The 13,871-nt window shown below is 38.3% G+C and overlaps 1 protein-coding gene across 1 annotated transcript; it reads right to left on the bottom strand.

The window, feature by feature from the left end:
- Positions 1 to 8,190: 8,190 nt before the first annotated feature.
- Positions 8,191 to 10,644, bottom strand: org (oogenesis-related gene). The gene is made up of 6 exons (XM_057326409.1): positions 10,538 to 10,644; positions 10,278 to 10,358; positions 9,428 to 9,656; positions 8,635 to 8,789; positions 8,424 to 8,528; positions 8,191 to 8,341 (listed from the first exon to the last, which is right to left on the bottom strand). Exons 1-6 carry the CDS (start codon positions 10,589 to 10,591, stop codon positions 8,321 to 8,323), a joined length of 645 nt encoding a protein of 214 aa, XP_057182392.1. The 5' UTR covers positions 10,592 to 10,644; the 3' UTR covers positions 8,191 to 8,320.
- Positions 10,645 to 13,871: the final 3,227 nt, after the last annotated feature.

The raw sequence follows: 13,871 nt of genomic DNA, 5'->3' as shown, positions 1-13,871 counted from the left end.
TGGGTCAAATATACACATTTACTGGGTTTTTGAGCCAACGCAGGGTTGAAATGTTTTTTGTTGTTATTTAAATTGTGCAGCTTTTTTATTCATGATAGCATTATACATCATTACATAATTTAATTTAACAAAATAATTCATTATTTATGCATTGTAGCACTACTGCCTTCAAAAACCCACAAAATCACATGAATGGGTTTTATGGCTTTTGAGGCCAAATTAGCCCTGTTTCAATTGAAAATAAAACGAAACATTCACTGGCTCTTTATTCAAGAAAAATCTGGATATTGTAAATTAATGCAATATAGTAATTAGAATCAAAATAGAGAACAATGAGAACTAAGACTTTAAAGGAAAAATGTGCGTCAGCGTTACAAAAAAATGACATTGCAAAAAAATCTGTCCTAAAATTTCATAATGATCCTTATGCATTCATGTAAAACTGTGTTTTACCTTTTAATTCTAGGCTGAAATGTAGACATACTATATGAGACTCACTCCTGGATATGCTCTTGGTCCACAAAAATCACCAAATGTAAGAATCTTATTAAAAAAAAGTCCCATTGAAAAGAGCAAAGCACTGTGTGTACCTTGACTACTGCTTTTGCGTCACGCCGTGTAAAGAAAACATCTAAGGAAACGAGTCTCTTGATCACAGTCTCGGAGCACCATGAGTGGTGTCACATCCGCCCAAATGAAGACGCACTGTGTAGTATTTACAGAGCTACTTGATGCTCTCGGGGCAGCACTGAGAGGATTCGCTTGGCGAAAGCAAACAATACGAAAGAGGCCGCATTTCTGGGCTTTTGTTTTCACTGTCATGATGGAATGAGTCAGCGTTGATGTCATAACGATTTTGCCTGTGAACTTCCTGCGAAATTTGAGTTGCTGGCAAAGGAAAGTAAACAGGGTTGAAGTCTAGCACTGCATGTATAGAGATGGAGCCTGTTGTGGTCATGGACTCCAATATACAAGCTGTCACAAATAAATAAATGCTCCAGAGGTGGAAAAGCAGATAAGGGGAATGGAAAGCATTGAACAGGAAAACTCGGAAATGAGCAAAAAGATTCTACCGTGCAAGCAGATTTCCCAACAAGGAGATCATCTGCGGAAAAAACTCTCGCTCATGCTGTGAGTAGACCCGGAAATTATTGTATCTTACAAACAAATCCATCAAAAATGGCACTGTGAAATTTCCCGTGCTCGAATCCACACGTTTATTCGCCCGTTGGAGCCCGACGGGAACATATACGAGATAGAATGGTTTTGAAAAAGCGCCCATGCAATTTCCTTCGACTCTGTCCTTCGTAATACACCAACCGTCGCCGAGCCGTCTCCCAATGTTTATTTACGGAATGATAGGATGATAGACAATCGCAGAGAGCGCCAAAAGCAATCAGAGGGAACAATTGCCGTGGAAGAGTGTAATATCAGCTTATAAAGAATGATACACTACAGCCAGCCCGAGAATAGAAATGGGTGTATTGTTCTCCATAAACTCATATCGGCATGGGCTTCGGGCACTAAAGCATCCTGAAAGCACACAGACAAAAAGCGAGATGTTCAAACACAGCACTTCTGGGAAAATGAGATATTCCAAATCCCATTTCTATTCAGGAGGGAGAAACGGCAGCCTTGCCCGCTCACACTGGCACTCATATTAATGGAAAAAACATACAGGGTCCTTTGAAATGAAAAGGAAGCGAAATCGATCTTTTCCATGTTGTTTTTATGCCGTTTTTAAAGGGATAGTTCGCCCATTAAAATTCTGTATTCACCCATACAGAATCACCCAAGATATTTTAAGAAATGTCTTGGTGGTTTTGTGTCCATATAATGGAAGTCAAAGGGGGTCAATGTTGTTTGGTTATCAACGTTCTTCAAAATATCTTCTTTGTGTAGGTCAGAAGTAAGAGATACAGGTTTGGAATGACATGAGGGTGAGTTCATGAAAGAATTTTTGTTTATGAGTGATCTCTCTCTAAAATTCCCAAAATGCAAACACTGTAGGTCACCCAGTATGAGTCACTCCTATATTTTGAATTGAACATTGAATTCATTACCACAAGACGAAACACAAGAAGACAGCGTAGTCCTAAACATTCTTGTTGCATATGTTTTATGCAGATGGAAAGGGGCAGCGGTGATTCTAATGTGGCTATTTACGTGGACTGAAGAGGCCACACAATAACCTCCCACGCTGTATGCAGATTGAGACGGTGAAGAGCCTGCCGTGGGTGGCTTAATGGCATGAGCATGCTCGAGAACGGTTAAAAGGCATGTATCATTCGACATTATTTTTACCATTTTTTCGAACTGTATTTTACTGTTCCGATTTGTAAGATGTTAAAACCCCTACAGCCCACGAGAAAAATCAAACAAAGTCACAAAAATAAACTGGGTGATTTGTAAAGCCTTTCTCTTTAGCCTACGCAGTTTGTTTGATTTTTACTTTGTTATTTCACTCACCTTTGCCTCGTGTGCTCATCCCTTCATCCGGCTGAGAGAATCCAGCCCACGGCACTTACGTAAGTCGGCCGCTGCAGTCTGGACACTGCGATTCATAAACATACCGTGATGAAAAAATACACAACTCAACAGAAGATAATGGATTATTTTTGAGATTTTCAAAGCTATCAGTCAGGGTGGCCGACCCCCCCAAAATAAACTTTGAACCCCCTAGTCAAAAATGTTTTTATTTGAAACTTTATATACGAAATGTCTTAAATGTACATTACTATACCTATATAGGCCTATTATAACTATAATTATATATTATATACTGTATAACTATATAAATTAGTTTTCATTCACGTAATCACATAATTTACATCAATTTCGATCAAATCAAGCACAAAATTAAGATCAATTCAATTCTGTGAATATTTTTACCTAGCACCAAAAAGACGTGTTTGCCTGAGAGGGTAACCGTAGCAACTGTGCGCCGTGTGAGTTTTGTGCTTAGTATCTGGCGGCATATAAACAATTTAAGAATAGAAAAATTCGTACTAATAGATTCACATTATAAAACATATCAATATTATCACAAATTAGTTTTACATTTTGTTTAAAAAGCTTTTACGCCACTAGGTCTGAGGTTTGCTCAGGGCAAACGTTAATATAAAGTGCGCAGAAAAAAAAGAAAAAAAAAACAATTTCTATCTGCAATTTTGATATTTTTAAGACTCCATAAAATAGGCTACATTGGATATGCCCACTTCTCTTAATCTAAGGACACAATTGTGTTGAAATGTTTAAAGTATACATAGGCCTAAACACTGTACGGTAAAATCCTATAAAAAACAGTAATATACTGGCAGCTTGGGTGCCAGATTAAATAAAAATATGTTTTTCATCATTTCATTATTTTATACCCAACTTGTAAAAATGTGCAGTTTATTTCTGTAATTTAACATTTTTGCCGCAATTCGAAAAGATGTGAAAATTCAGTAAAATAAAAGAGTAAAATTACATTTTTTAACAGTGTATGTATCTTATAAAATGCAATAAAGCAACAAACCATAGAAACAATGTTAAATTCCTCATCTTAATGCAAATTAGAATATTCCAATCTTTAAAAAATATAAACCATACTTACCCGGGGGTCATGAAAGTCCAGAGTGGCTGGACACCAGAATCTTCTGTTGGCGAGATCTGTAAATTGGTTTCTAAAACCCATTTAAACTTGGCATCCACAAGGGATGAAGACGCTCCTAATTAAAGAATGAAAAAAAATCACTGAATGCGTTGAAATGTGTTGGACTTATGAAAGTCACTTAGGGAGAAAGTCACCACAATGCCTCTATTAATTTGTCAAAACATTGTCGATTTGAAAGAAATTAGGTTGAGGAGAAATACGGTCCCATTACGCAGGAACTGCTAGAGGCTAAATTATTGGTTCTGGTACTAAAATGACCTTCTCTGGAATTGGTTTTATCATATTTAACCTGGAATAGTACATCATGAACAGGGTATTTCAGTTCGACCATTTGAACTTCTCAACTTGGTTATGAAAGTGACGTTGCATGGAAGCAATTTTATGCTCTAATAAAGTAAGAGAAATATATCGAGCTAGCTCAGACGCTGCTGCTCATGACTTCAACTCATAACCAAGAGTGTGGCCTGAAGTGAACCAGACTGACTGCAGCCGTTTGTGCATTCACTGTGAAATGTTGCCATCGGCAAAAGTTGCAATCTCCTCTGAAATATGACATTGTAATTCTAATGAAATGAGATATAATACTAAAAAATCTATAAAATAAAAAAATCTAGTTAACGTCATTCTTGGCTCAATTCTGTTCAATATCATATTGAATTGTACTACTGTACATCGGAGGAAGAGTTAACCTGTGCTTAAAAGCAAATCTTAAGCAACACACAGTATGGTACAATGCATATTACATCTAATTTAATCATTCATGTCAGTGTTCAAAGCTACAAAACATTTTGTCTAACAAAAGCACATTTATTTCACAAAGAACTCTTGGTGTATGTGAACTGATTTAGGGTGACAGCTTCAAGCTGTTTTGAATAGTAAATCATAATGATTGACAGGTCTAAATATGACAAAACAAGCAACTTAGGGACAAGAAAGAAATTAACTTGATTTTTAAGAACTATTTGAAATGATTCAAGACACAGAACAGTGGCAATAAATGTCACACGGTAAAACCAAAAATATACAGAAGGCCTACATGATTTAGGATTTTTTTTAACGTGAGGGAAAATATTAAAGTATAAAGCAATAAAAAAACAAAAGGTACAAAGGCCAAAACTTAAAGGGACAGTTCACCCAAAAATAAAAGTGTAGTCATCATTTGTTCACCCATATGTCGTTCAAAACCTGTTTGTGACTCTTTCTTCGGTGAACCACAAAAGACGATATTTTGAGAAATGTCTGAGTGGTTGTGCGTCCATACATTGGAAGTCAATGGGGTCCAATGTTGTTTGGTTACCAACATTCTTCAAAATATCTTCTTTTGTGTTCTACAGAAGAAAGTCATACAGTTTTGAAATGGCATGAGGGTGAATAGATGGAGTATTTATCAACATTTTACCACAGCTTTAAACATGGCACATCCAATCAAACATAATAGAAACAAACCTTTTTATAGTTTTTGTTTAAACAGAAAGACACGACAACAATGTCCAAACATTCAAATAAACACTCCACGAGTCCATCTAAACAACTCAATAGAGACTAAATGTAGGCCAACCGTTCTGCCGCATTTTCCCATCAGTAAATATCTTTGTAGCAGCGTCTTTGTTCAGCATAAGAGACCTTTCATGTACTACGGTAGCGGTGACAGCCATTTTAATTAATGCTTCATTCAGTCTCCCCTGAATACCAAGAACTCTGGCGCGACGCCTTCTCTCTCCAAGCTCAAACCTATCGATTGAACAATTTGCAGAAGAATTGCACACTACTCTCCATAGTACCTATAAGGTAATTACCTCTGGGATGCAGAGGGGTGAAAAGCCTGCTGAGAGTTATGCTGTATAACCAAAGCATCACATTATAATCAAGCAGCAGGGGTTCGGCGGCTGTGCAGATTAAAAAAAGAATGATTTGACGGCTCTGACGTCGTGAAAAACCTCTGCGGCTATACAAACAATAATCTCAGCATTGGCTTAAAAGTCTTGCGAAAACATAGGATTAACCACGAAAACCACATCATCTGACCTGATAAAATACACACACGTTATGTAAAAAAGGTTTCGCTTCAAGACACAGATTTTAGATCAACCCCTAGGAAAAGTAGCCATGGTTTTACTGCAGTACAAGTGTACCATGTTTTTTGCAGCTTGATTACCATTTGTAATATTATACTTATAACCATAGTTTTACATCGAAAAAAAAAGATTAAACTAAGGTTGCTGTAGCAAAACAATGGTTAATTTGTGATTACTATGACTTAAAATACAAAAAAAGCAGGTGCTCTAGTTAAAACATGGTTCATTTTTATAAGGTAATGTTCAACTAAATAACTGCATGGACTCAACACTACACACAATTTTACTTGGTGGTTAATTTGCATGAATTCCTACAATGTGAATCATACAAAAACGCATGATTTTTAGAAAAAGCAATACTGAAGCCCCTCCCCTAACCCCACCACTAAACCTACTGTATGATGTCACTGGCGCAAAAGCAAATCGTGATCAGAAGTTACAGCAAATTTATATTTAAAAAGCTGAAATGACTTGTAAACCCTATACTCGACAATTCAATTAAACTTTTTTTTTACAAATGTATGAATTCTGTGATGTGCTGTGAAGGTTCAACTTCATTACTGCTTTTTCAAATAATTTTTCACCCTATACAAATTCACACGAAGGAATTAGCAACCCCATAAAATACAACAGAATAAACAGATCCTTTAGAAAAAACACCATCACTACAAGGGTTCTCTACAATGCACAACAACCTCAGCAATGTTATAAAACTAAACCCAGAGTAAGGTTATAGAAAGGGTAGTACAAGGTAATCTAGCCGTTAATAGCATATAGGTCAGTAAATGTGCTCTTGCCGAGTCCTACACCTATTGTCATTCAAGGAAGGTGACAATGAACCAGAGCGAGAACGTGCTGAGGGATGCATTTTTGCGTGCCAAATAGCAAAAGGGCATCTGCACACATCGCCTGGGGTTACCCTGAGGACAAGTAAATCGAAAGCATAAACCAGATGGAATATTACCATAAAAATCACATCTACGGGCAATACACAATGCATTAGATAGCAGCATCTAAGCATGGCTCACGGTAATGGCATTCGTGAATGTAGAAAAAGGCAACCCATGTGAAGATGCTCTTGGAGCCTTTCAGTGATGCATCCAAGTCGCGCACAGACGTCTGTTTCAAAGCAACCTCTACATTAAAGAACAGCAGAAAATAAGGGTACGGGGTGCTCCCGGTGCAAACTATTTCAGACACGCTAAAAGCACAGCTCTCCCAAGACTCAACCATCTCGCCTTCAAAAAAGCCCGACAGCTAAGAAATCCCAGCAGACCGTGGATCTGAAGCATACTTGGAAGGCTTCTCCCCACTCTGCCAGCATCTCGTTTTATTTCTGAGCCTCCAAGAAAAATCATATCAGGAAAGAAAACCTCAGCTAGGGCAACACACAGAAAGTGTTTTGATGGTTGGCCTGAAACGCTCCATCCCTTCACACAGGCGAGCGAGCACCTCAGAAAAAAAAAGCTAATGTTCTTGTCCCATTCGAGTTTCCTTCTCTCGCAAAAAGCCTAATGCGAGTTTAAATTCATTTCTAGGGGGCACAAATGAGTGTTAAGAGTACTTGGCAATAAACCAACCCCCCTTCTTAAGGTGAAACAGCCAAGCTCACCAGAGATCTAAGCCAGTGTAGGTGGTCGTGTCTACAGGAGCGAGCTCGCGTCCCACTCAGTCAGAACGGCAAGCGTATACCTACATGTCAGAGTGTTCATACGTTGTTGTGGTTTGTAAACGGTTTATTTCCAGCTGACTGATCGATTCAATTTGCAATTGAAAAACAATTTGATCAAATGAAATTACAGGAAAAAAATTCAATTTCAAATGATACGATTCATGTTGCTCTATGACTTAATTTAAATATAATTTATATTGGAATAGAAAAGTGGTTCGAAATACTTTTTCATTGAAAGTCCCCCTTTGAGTAGGGTGCATCGCTTTGCGGCCCCCTAAACAAAGACTAATAATCTTAAACTTAGAATTTTAATTAAACCAAAAACATTTAGTTACAAAATGCTGGAATATCAATCATTTTGGTTGGTGGGCTTATTTTCCTGAGGTTTGATTGCATTAAACGCAAGATAAATTTCTAGATTTCATGAAATGCCACAAAATCTGCAGCCCCCTGGATATATTTTGGGGGCCTCCAGTTTGAGAACCACTGTTTTATAATAGAACTAGCTGTATACTATTAACTAAATCACTAATAACTTAAATAGTTAAAGAGCAATTAGATAGTTTATCAAACTCAAATAAAATGGCTAATAAATGAAAAAAGGCTAATCCAAAAAATGAAAAACTATAGTAACTCTGCTACAGATGTTACGAAAAAAAAAAAAAAAGTGTACCAAGACTGCCAACATTAAAAACCTAAGTGAGCAACTGCCACCTACTGGCCAAATTGTGCACTGGACACTTTAAATAAGCCAAACTTGTTAAACAAACACTTTTATTTGGTCCTTTAACATTAGAACTTGACATCAGAAGACAACAATCATACTATTAAGCGCTCAAGAGATCCGCCAGGAAAAGATCATGCCACTAACACAACATTCCTGATGTGCGCAAGTCTTAGTGCACACTGCCATCATTAGGCCTCTGGAGAAACAGCCTGAAATACAACACACGTGAAAATAAAAAACTTAACCATAAACTTGCTGTTCTTCATTATTTGAGGGATTGTGTGTCTGTACCGTGTCCACGTCTTTGATCACCACGACACCCTTCTCTATTTCCAAGTCGCTCTCAGTGTCATTGCGTGACCGGTATTCTTCACTATCCGTCTCAAGTGCGCCAGGCTGCAAGAAAATTCTTATATTTGAACTTAAGAGTAAAAATGAATGACCCGTATATAAAAACCTTGACTGCAAGACTTGGAAATGTATCTTGAAAGGCAAAACATACCTCATAATCTGGATCGGCTGCATGATCTTCCTCGGCAATCTCCTGGTTAAGTGCCTCCACCCATGACTGCTGCTCTGCTTCCTCTTCTTCGTCCAGGTCGTCCTGCTTTCTCTTACTGCCTTTGCCACAGGGTTTGGTCGGCGAAAAACGCACCTCTAGAAACAGAGAAAGATCAGTGTTGGGTGTAACTAGTTACAAAGTATTTTTTTTCTGTAATTTAATTACAATTACTTCTGATGTAATTAAACTAAATACTTTGTGTAATATATATATGTGTGTGTGTGTGTGTGTGTGTGTGTGTGTGTGTGTGTGTGTGTGTGTGTGTGTGTGTGTGTGTGTGTGTGTGTGTGTGTGTGTGTGTGTGCGTGCGCAATAGTGGAACTGACATCAAAATTCAAAGTCTAACTTTAAAATCCATGCTTCAATGTATAATTCTCACATTTGTAATACTTTGATCAGTTAATAAGAGTACTTTATGTAGTTTTATATTATTTATTTGAATTAATTAAAAGAGCAGTTTCATGTTGATCCTTGAATCACTTAAATCAAGGTTGATATAGGATATAGAAAGTAATTAGTAATAAGTAATTAAATACTTTTTGGAGAGAGTAATTTGTAAAGTAATCTAATTACACTATTGAATATGTAATTAGTAACTAGTAATTAATTACTTTTTCAGAGTAACTTACCCAACACTGAGAAAGATACATCAAAGTTACACCTTGGATGCAACACGACATCAAATCACCAGTACACAGATTTACACTAGGAACAATATTGATTTAAAACGCACCTGGGGACACAGCACAGCCAATGCTGGTGCAGACCGGGTAACCCAGAGCGCTCTGGATGCGTCGGGGCAGGATGGCCAACAGCAGGCGCGTGGCCCTGCGGAGACGCTTTCGAACCGTTCTGCACTGTCGTTCTTTAGGGGAGCCTCCTTTTTCTTCAGCCGGTGGAGAGATGGCCTTTACTGGTGCAGAAAAGCCAAACAGCCACCACAAACCACGTAGAGCACGCATCTGAAAGTTACGCAGAAGATTCTCAAAACAAGTTTATCAATCATCAAGTTTTAACAAAAACACAAAATCAACAAACCAGTTTAGCTGGTAACAGCTAAAATGTCTGTCCAACTTTAATAAACCAGTACTTTAACTGGAGTTTTTTGGTGGTTTTTCATAACTTCACTTTAGAATTGATTCGTTTGAAACAAATAACCACCAAGCAACGACCTAATCTACAAAACACAGCATCCAGAACTATCTTGGTAGGCTATAATAAATATATTATTTAATATTTACATAGGTTTAAGATGACTTCCAAAGCAAGACTACATGTCAGACTTTCAACAACACAATATTATTTAGTTAAATGTCATCCTGTTGAAAAAAACAGCATATGCTTGGTTAGGTATGTTTTGATGCTGGTTTGACCAGTTTAAACCAGCACGAAACATACCAAACCAGCATATGCTGGGTTTTTTCAACAGGATGACATTTAACTAAATAATATTGTGTTGTTCACGGTCAGCCATTTTAAACAAACATGCCGCCTACTACACAAAGTAATGGTCACGTTACTCGAACACACGGAGTACATCTGTGATCAGTTCACTTAGTTTAAACAACAAAAATATTACTTACAGTCAAACTGACTGGCCTAAACTGTGAAATTCGACAAAGGATGGATGAAATAACGCCGCCTCTCTTCGCCACAGCTTTCTTCTGTTGAGAAGAGCAAACGTTGTCTTTACATGCGCCCTAACAAAACTCAAACAAGCTGGTTTACACATATCTGCACAGTGCGTTTTTTTTTTTGTATTTGTGAGCCCTATTTCACCCGAAAGTCATGCATGTTCACAATTAATGTGAAAGATTTTTTTTGCGTCACACTCCAAACTTGCCTCTTGGCCCTCAATGTTGTCGGACTCAACGGTGTAGTTGCATTGGATGGTCATCTCGCCGTGCTCTCTGTATTAATTCATTGACTAAATTAAACAGCTTCTCTGCCAATTTACGCAGTGCGCGCAATCAGCCCAGCTAGAGGTAATTACAACAGGTGCGGTTTGTCTGCGTGCCTGCGTGCGTGAGGACGCTGCCTGTGTCACAATGCAATACAAGCGTACTGCATAGTGCACAGCATAGTGTATGGTGCAAGGTATTTTCAGCGATAAAGATGACAGATGTTGAGCGATAAAGATGATAGATGCGTAAAACTACCTGGAGAAAAAAATGCAGCTTTAAGTTGAACTTTTGTGTTTTGAACTATAGGATATGTTTATTTAGTACCCTAATGTCAAGATATCACGATTTAAGATTGAATATAACATGCTAAACTGTACCTCTTTGTTGGAGCTATTTCCTGCTGTGTTATTTAAGTTATTTAATGTAAAATATGTTGTAGTATTCAAAAATATTATCTTTATTTGTAAGATATAGTATAGGGCGATAAAAGTGGAATGCTTTAAACTGAAAACGTTTTTTTTTTTTAAAGGAAAAATTACACAATTTCCATCAAAATGCCTTTGTTTCTATATTGTTTTAAATTTAAAGTCATAAATCACCATTTATAGAAAATATTAAAGGGTAACTATGGTGTTCTGTTTACCATGGTACATTTTGGTAAGGGTTCCGACTCCGTTGTCACGCATGAGACCTGTCAGATCGGAAGTCACCCGGGGAGATCCACATTTGGGCATGTTTCCACGCGCGCCGCCCTCGTCACAATTACGCACGCACAAAACAATAAACGGGGCAGATATAAAGGGGCTGGAGCTGAACATATACCGAACTTTAAACAGGTTGCACTTTCAGGCACAAACGAAAGATAAACCATACTTTGTATAGCCTATAGAAAATCTAACGGCATGGAGCAAATGCACAAGAACATGGCGGTGACGCGCACCATCAGCGCTGGAAACTGCGCGGGAACGAGCGCCGACAGCGAATCAGAAAGTGTGCCATTCCCGTTCGCACGTCGGCACAGCTCCGCGGGCATACGCGCGCTCATGTGGGCCACCGCGAGCGCGTGTTCATTCGGGAGTTCACTGGGTTCAGAAAGCCGCGGGAGTAAAGACAGCATACGCAGCATCGTCGTGACACCCGACAGCATCCCTCAATTCACCATCCCAAAACTCGCCCTGGATGATGGTTACAGATCCAGATCCAATGAGAAAGAGCGACAGTCTGAGGAAGAAGAGGACTGGGGGAGCACTGATGACGTTTTAAAGTCAAACCCTCAACCCATGTCCTCCTCTCTTTCCTCATCAGTATCATCAACTTCATCCTCAGGGTTCGGTTTATCTCCATGTCCTGGAAGGAAATTCCTCGGAGGCGTCTCAGATCATGCCAGCCTTAAACGGATGCCCACTCAGAGCGATGCTTCCTTCTCTTATCCAGAACACTGTTCTGACCCTGGAAGCAGAGCAGCCCTCTCTCTACCTCACCTTCCCAAAGTCACCACTCCATACGGTTTCATCACGTTAAGCAAGAGCCCACAAATGGCCAGCGAAGAGACTCTCCTCCAGACTGGGCACAGACGTTCACCTGAAGCGATCACTTCAAAACACCCAAAGCTGGAAATGAAAAGAAGCGTTCCTGTTAAACCATCGTTCGTCCAGGCACGGGCTAGTACCCCTCCACATCAGTCTCCTGCCAACCATCGTTTCTTTAGGAGCCACAGTGTGGCAGAAATTGAGATCCGAAGACAACTGGCGGAGAGGAAAGAGTTTCGATCCACACCAGCTAGCCACGCACCAGTCACCAAAAGCAAGCGAAGCCTTTGGGGAGTTTTGCGGAATCACTTTAAAAACCAGAACGAAAGTCTTTTCATTTCAATTTGAACCGTTAGATGAACATACAGTACTTGATGTTCAATAATATGACAATCAAGATAACTCATGAAACTGTGAAATGTCATTTATGCTTTCTCCTGTAAAAACAGAAGTTCTGTCTTTGTTTTTATGTTTTTGATGCTGGATTAGTTTCGTTCAGCGTTCTGGGTGTGAAAATGTATTTTATGAATTCTGTATAATATTACGGTCAAATGCTATAAAAACAATAATATAATTATAGATGTTATCCATTAATGAAAAATAAAGTATTTTTAACATATGACTGTTGTCTCAGTCTCTGCTCTAATGGACAATTGCTCATAAATGTACACTTGAACGTCATTGGATGATAAAACAAACTACACAAATAAGTGACGGTAATAGTAAAGTAACATTACACAAACATATTGGACAAATTTTAAAGTACATTTGTTACATACTGATAAACTGTTAAAAATGTGACATTGCCCGGCTTAGTTTAAAGGGATACTTCACCCAAAAATGAAAATTCTGTCATCATTTACTCACCCTCGGGTTGTTCCAAATCTGTATAAATGTCTTTGTTCTGATGAACACAGTGAAAGATATTTGGAAGAATGCTTGTAACCAAACAGTTCTTGGCCACCATTGACTACCACATAGGATAAACTGCTTTATATTTTCTATAAACTATAAAGTTTTGTTGAACACATAAGAAGACATTTTGAAGAATGTAGGAAAGCAAACAGTTCTGGGGCACTTTTGACTACCATTATAATTTTTCGTACTATTTTACATTTACCACTCAAGTGGACATCTGAAAATCTCTGACAAATCTAAATAAAAAGTTCAAATCTTGCTTTATATTAAAATATCCTGACTGGATATTTTGTTGTTATTTGAGGTTGTCATCATTTCATGCACGAAAGGGTTAAACTATCAATATGTCCGAGTAAGATTCCATATACTGTAGGTTCAGGTTTGTTCACAACATACTATAGTTGAGTGTTTAGCTGAAAACACTGCTGACGTAAAGCAGCATCTGTGCGTAAAGCAGATCCTGCACTCTCAAAACCACAACAAGTGAAGTGTCTCTTAACTGAGAGCATCATTTAAGTCTAATGATGGTCCACTTCTGTCTTTTCAGCTCCTTCATTGTCTCTCTCTTTTTCTTGTTCGATTTCATTAGCAACTGAAAGCGACCTTGCTCCATGCACACATTGCTTAAATTAGAACTGATTCATCCTTTGATCCACACTTGAGGGATCTACATTTATAAAATCATGTTTGCTAAGTTTTCGCAAATCCTTGTGAGAGATGACTGGAGTTGTATCTACATAAAAGCTTTGGCTGGTGGATACTCGCATCATTAAGGTCATGGGTTCAATTCCCAGGGAATGCACACTGATAACATTTATAAATCGAA

Source organism: Triplophysa rosa, linkage group LG25 (genome assembly GCF_024868665.1).
Source record: "Triplophysa rosa linkage group LG25, Trosa_1v2, whole genome shotgun sequence".
NCBI lineage: Eukaryota > Metazoa > Chordata > Actinopteri > Cypriniformes > Nemacheilidae > Triplophysa > Triplophysa rosa.
The sequence above is the reverse complement of the archived record's forward strand: the minus strand, read 5'-3'. Positions and strand labels throughout refer to the sequence as shown.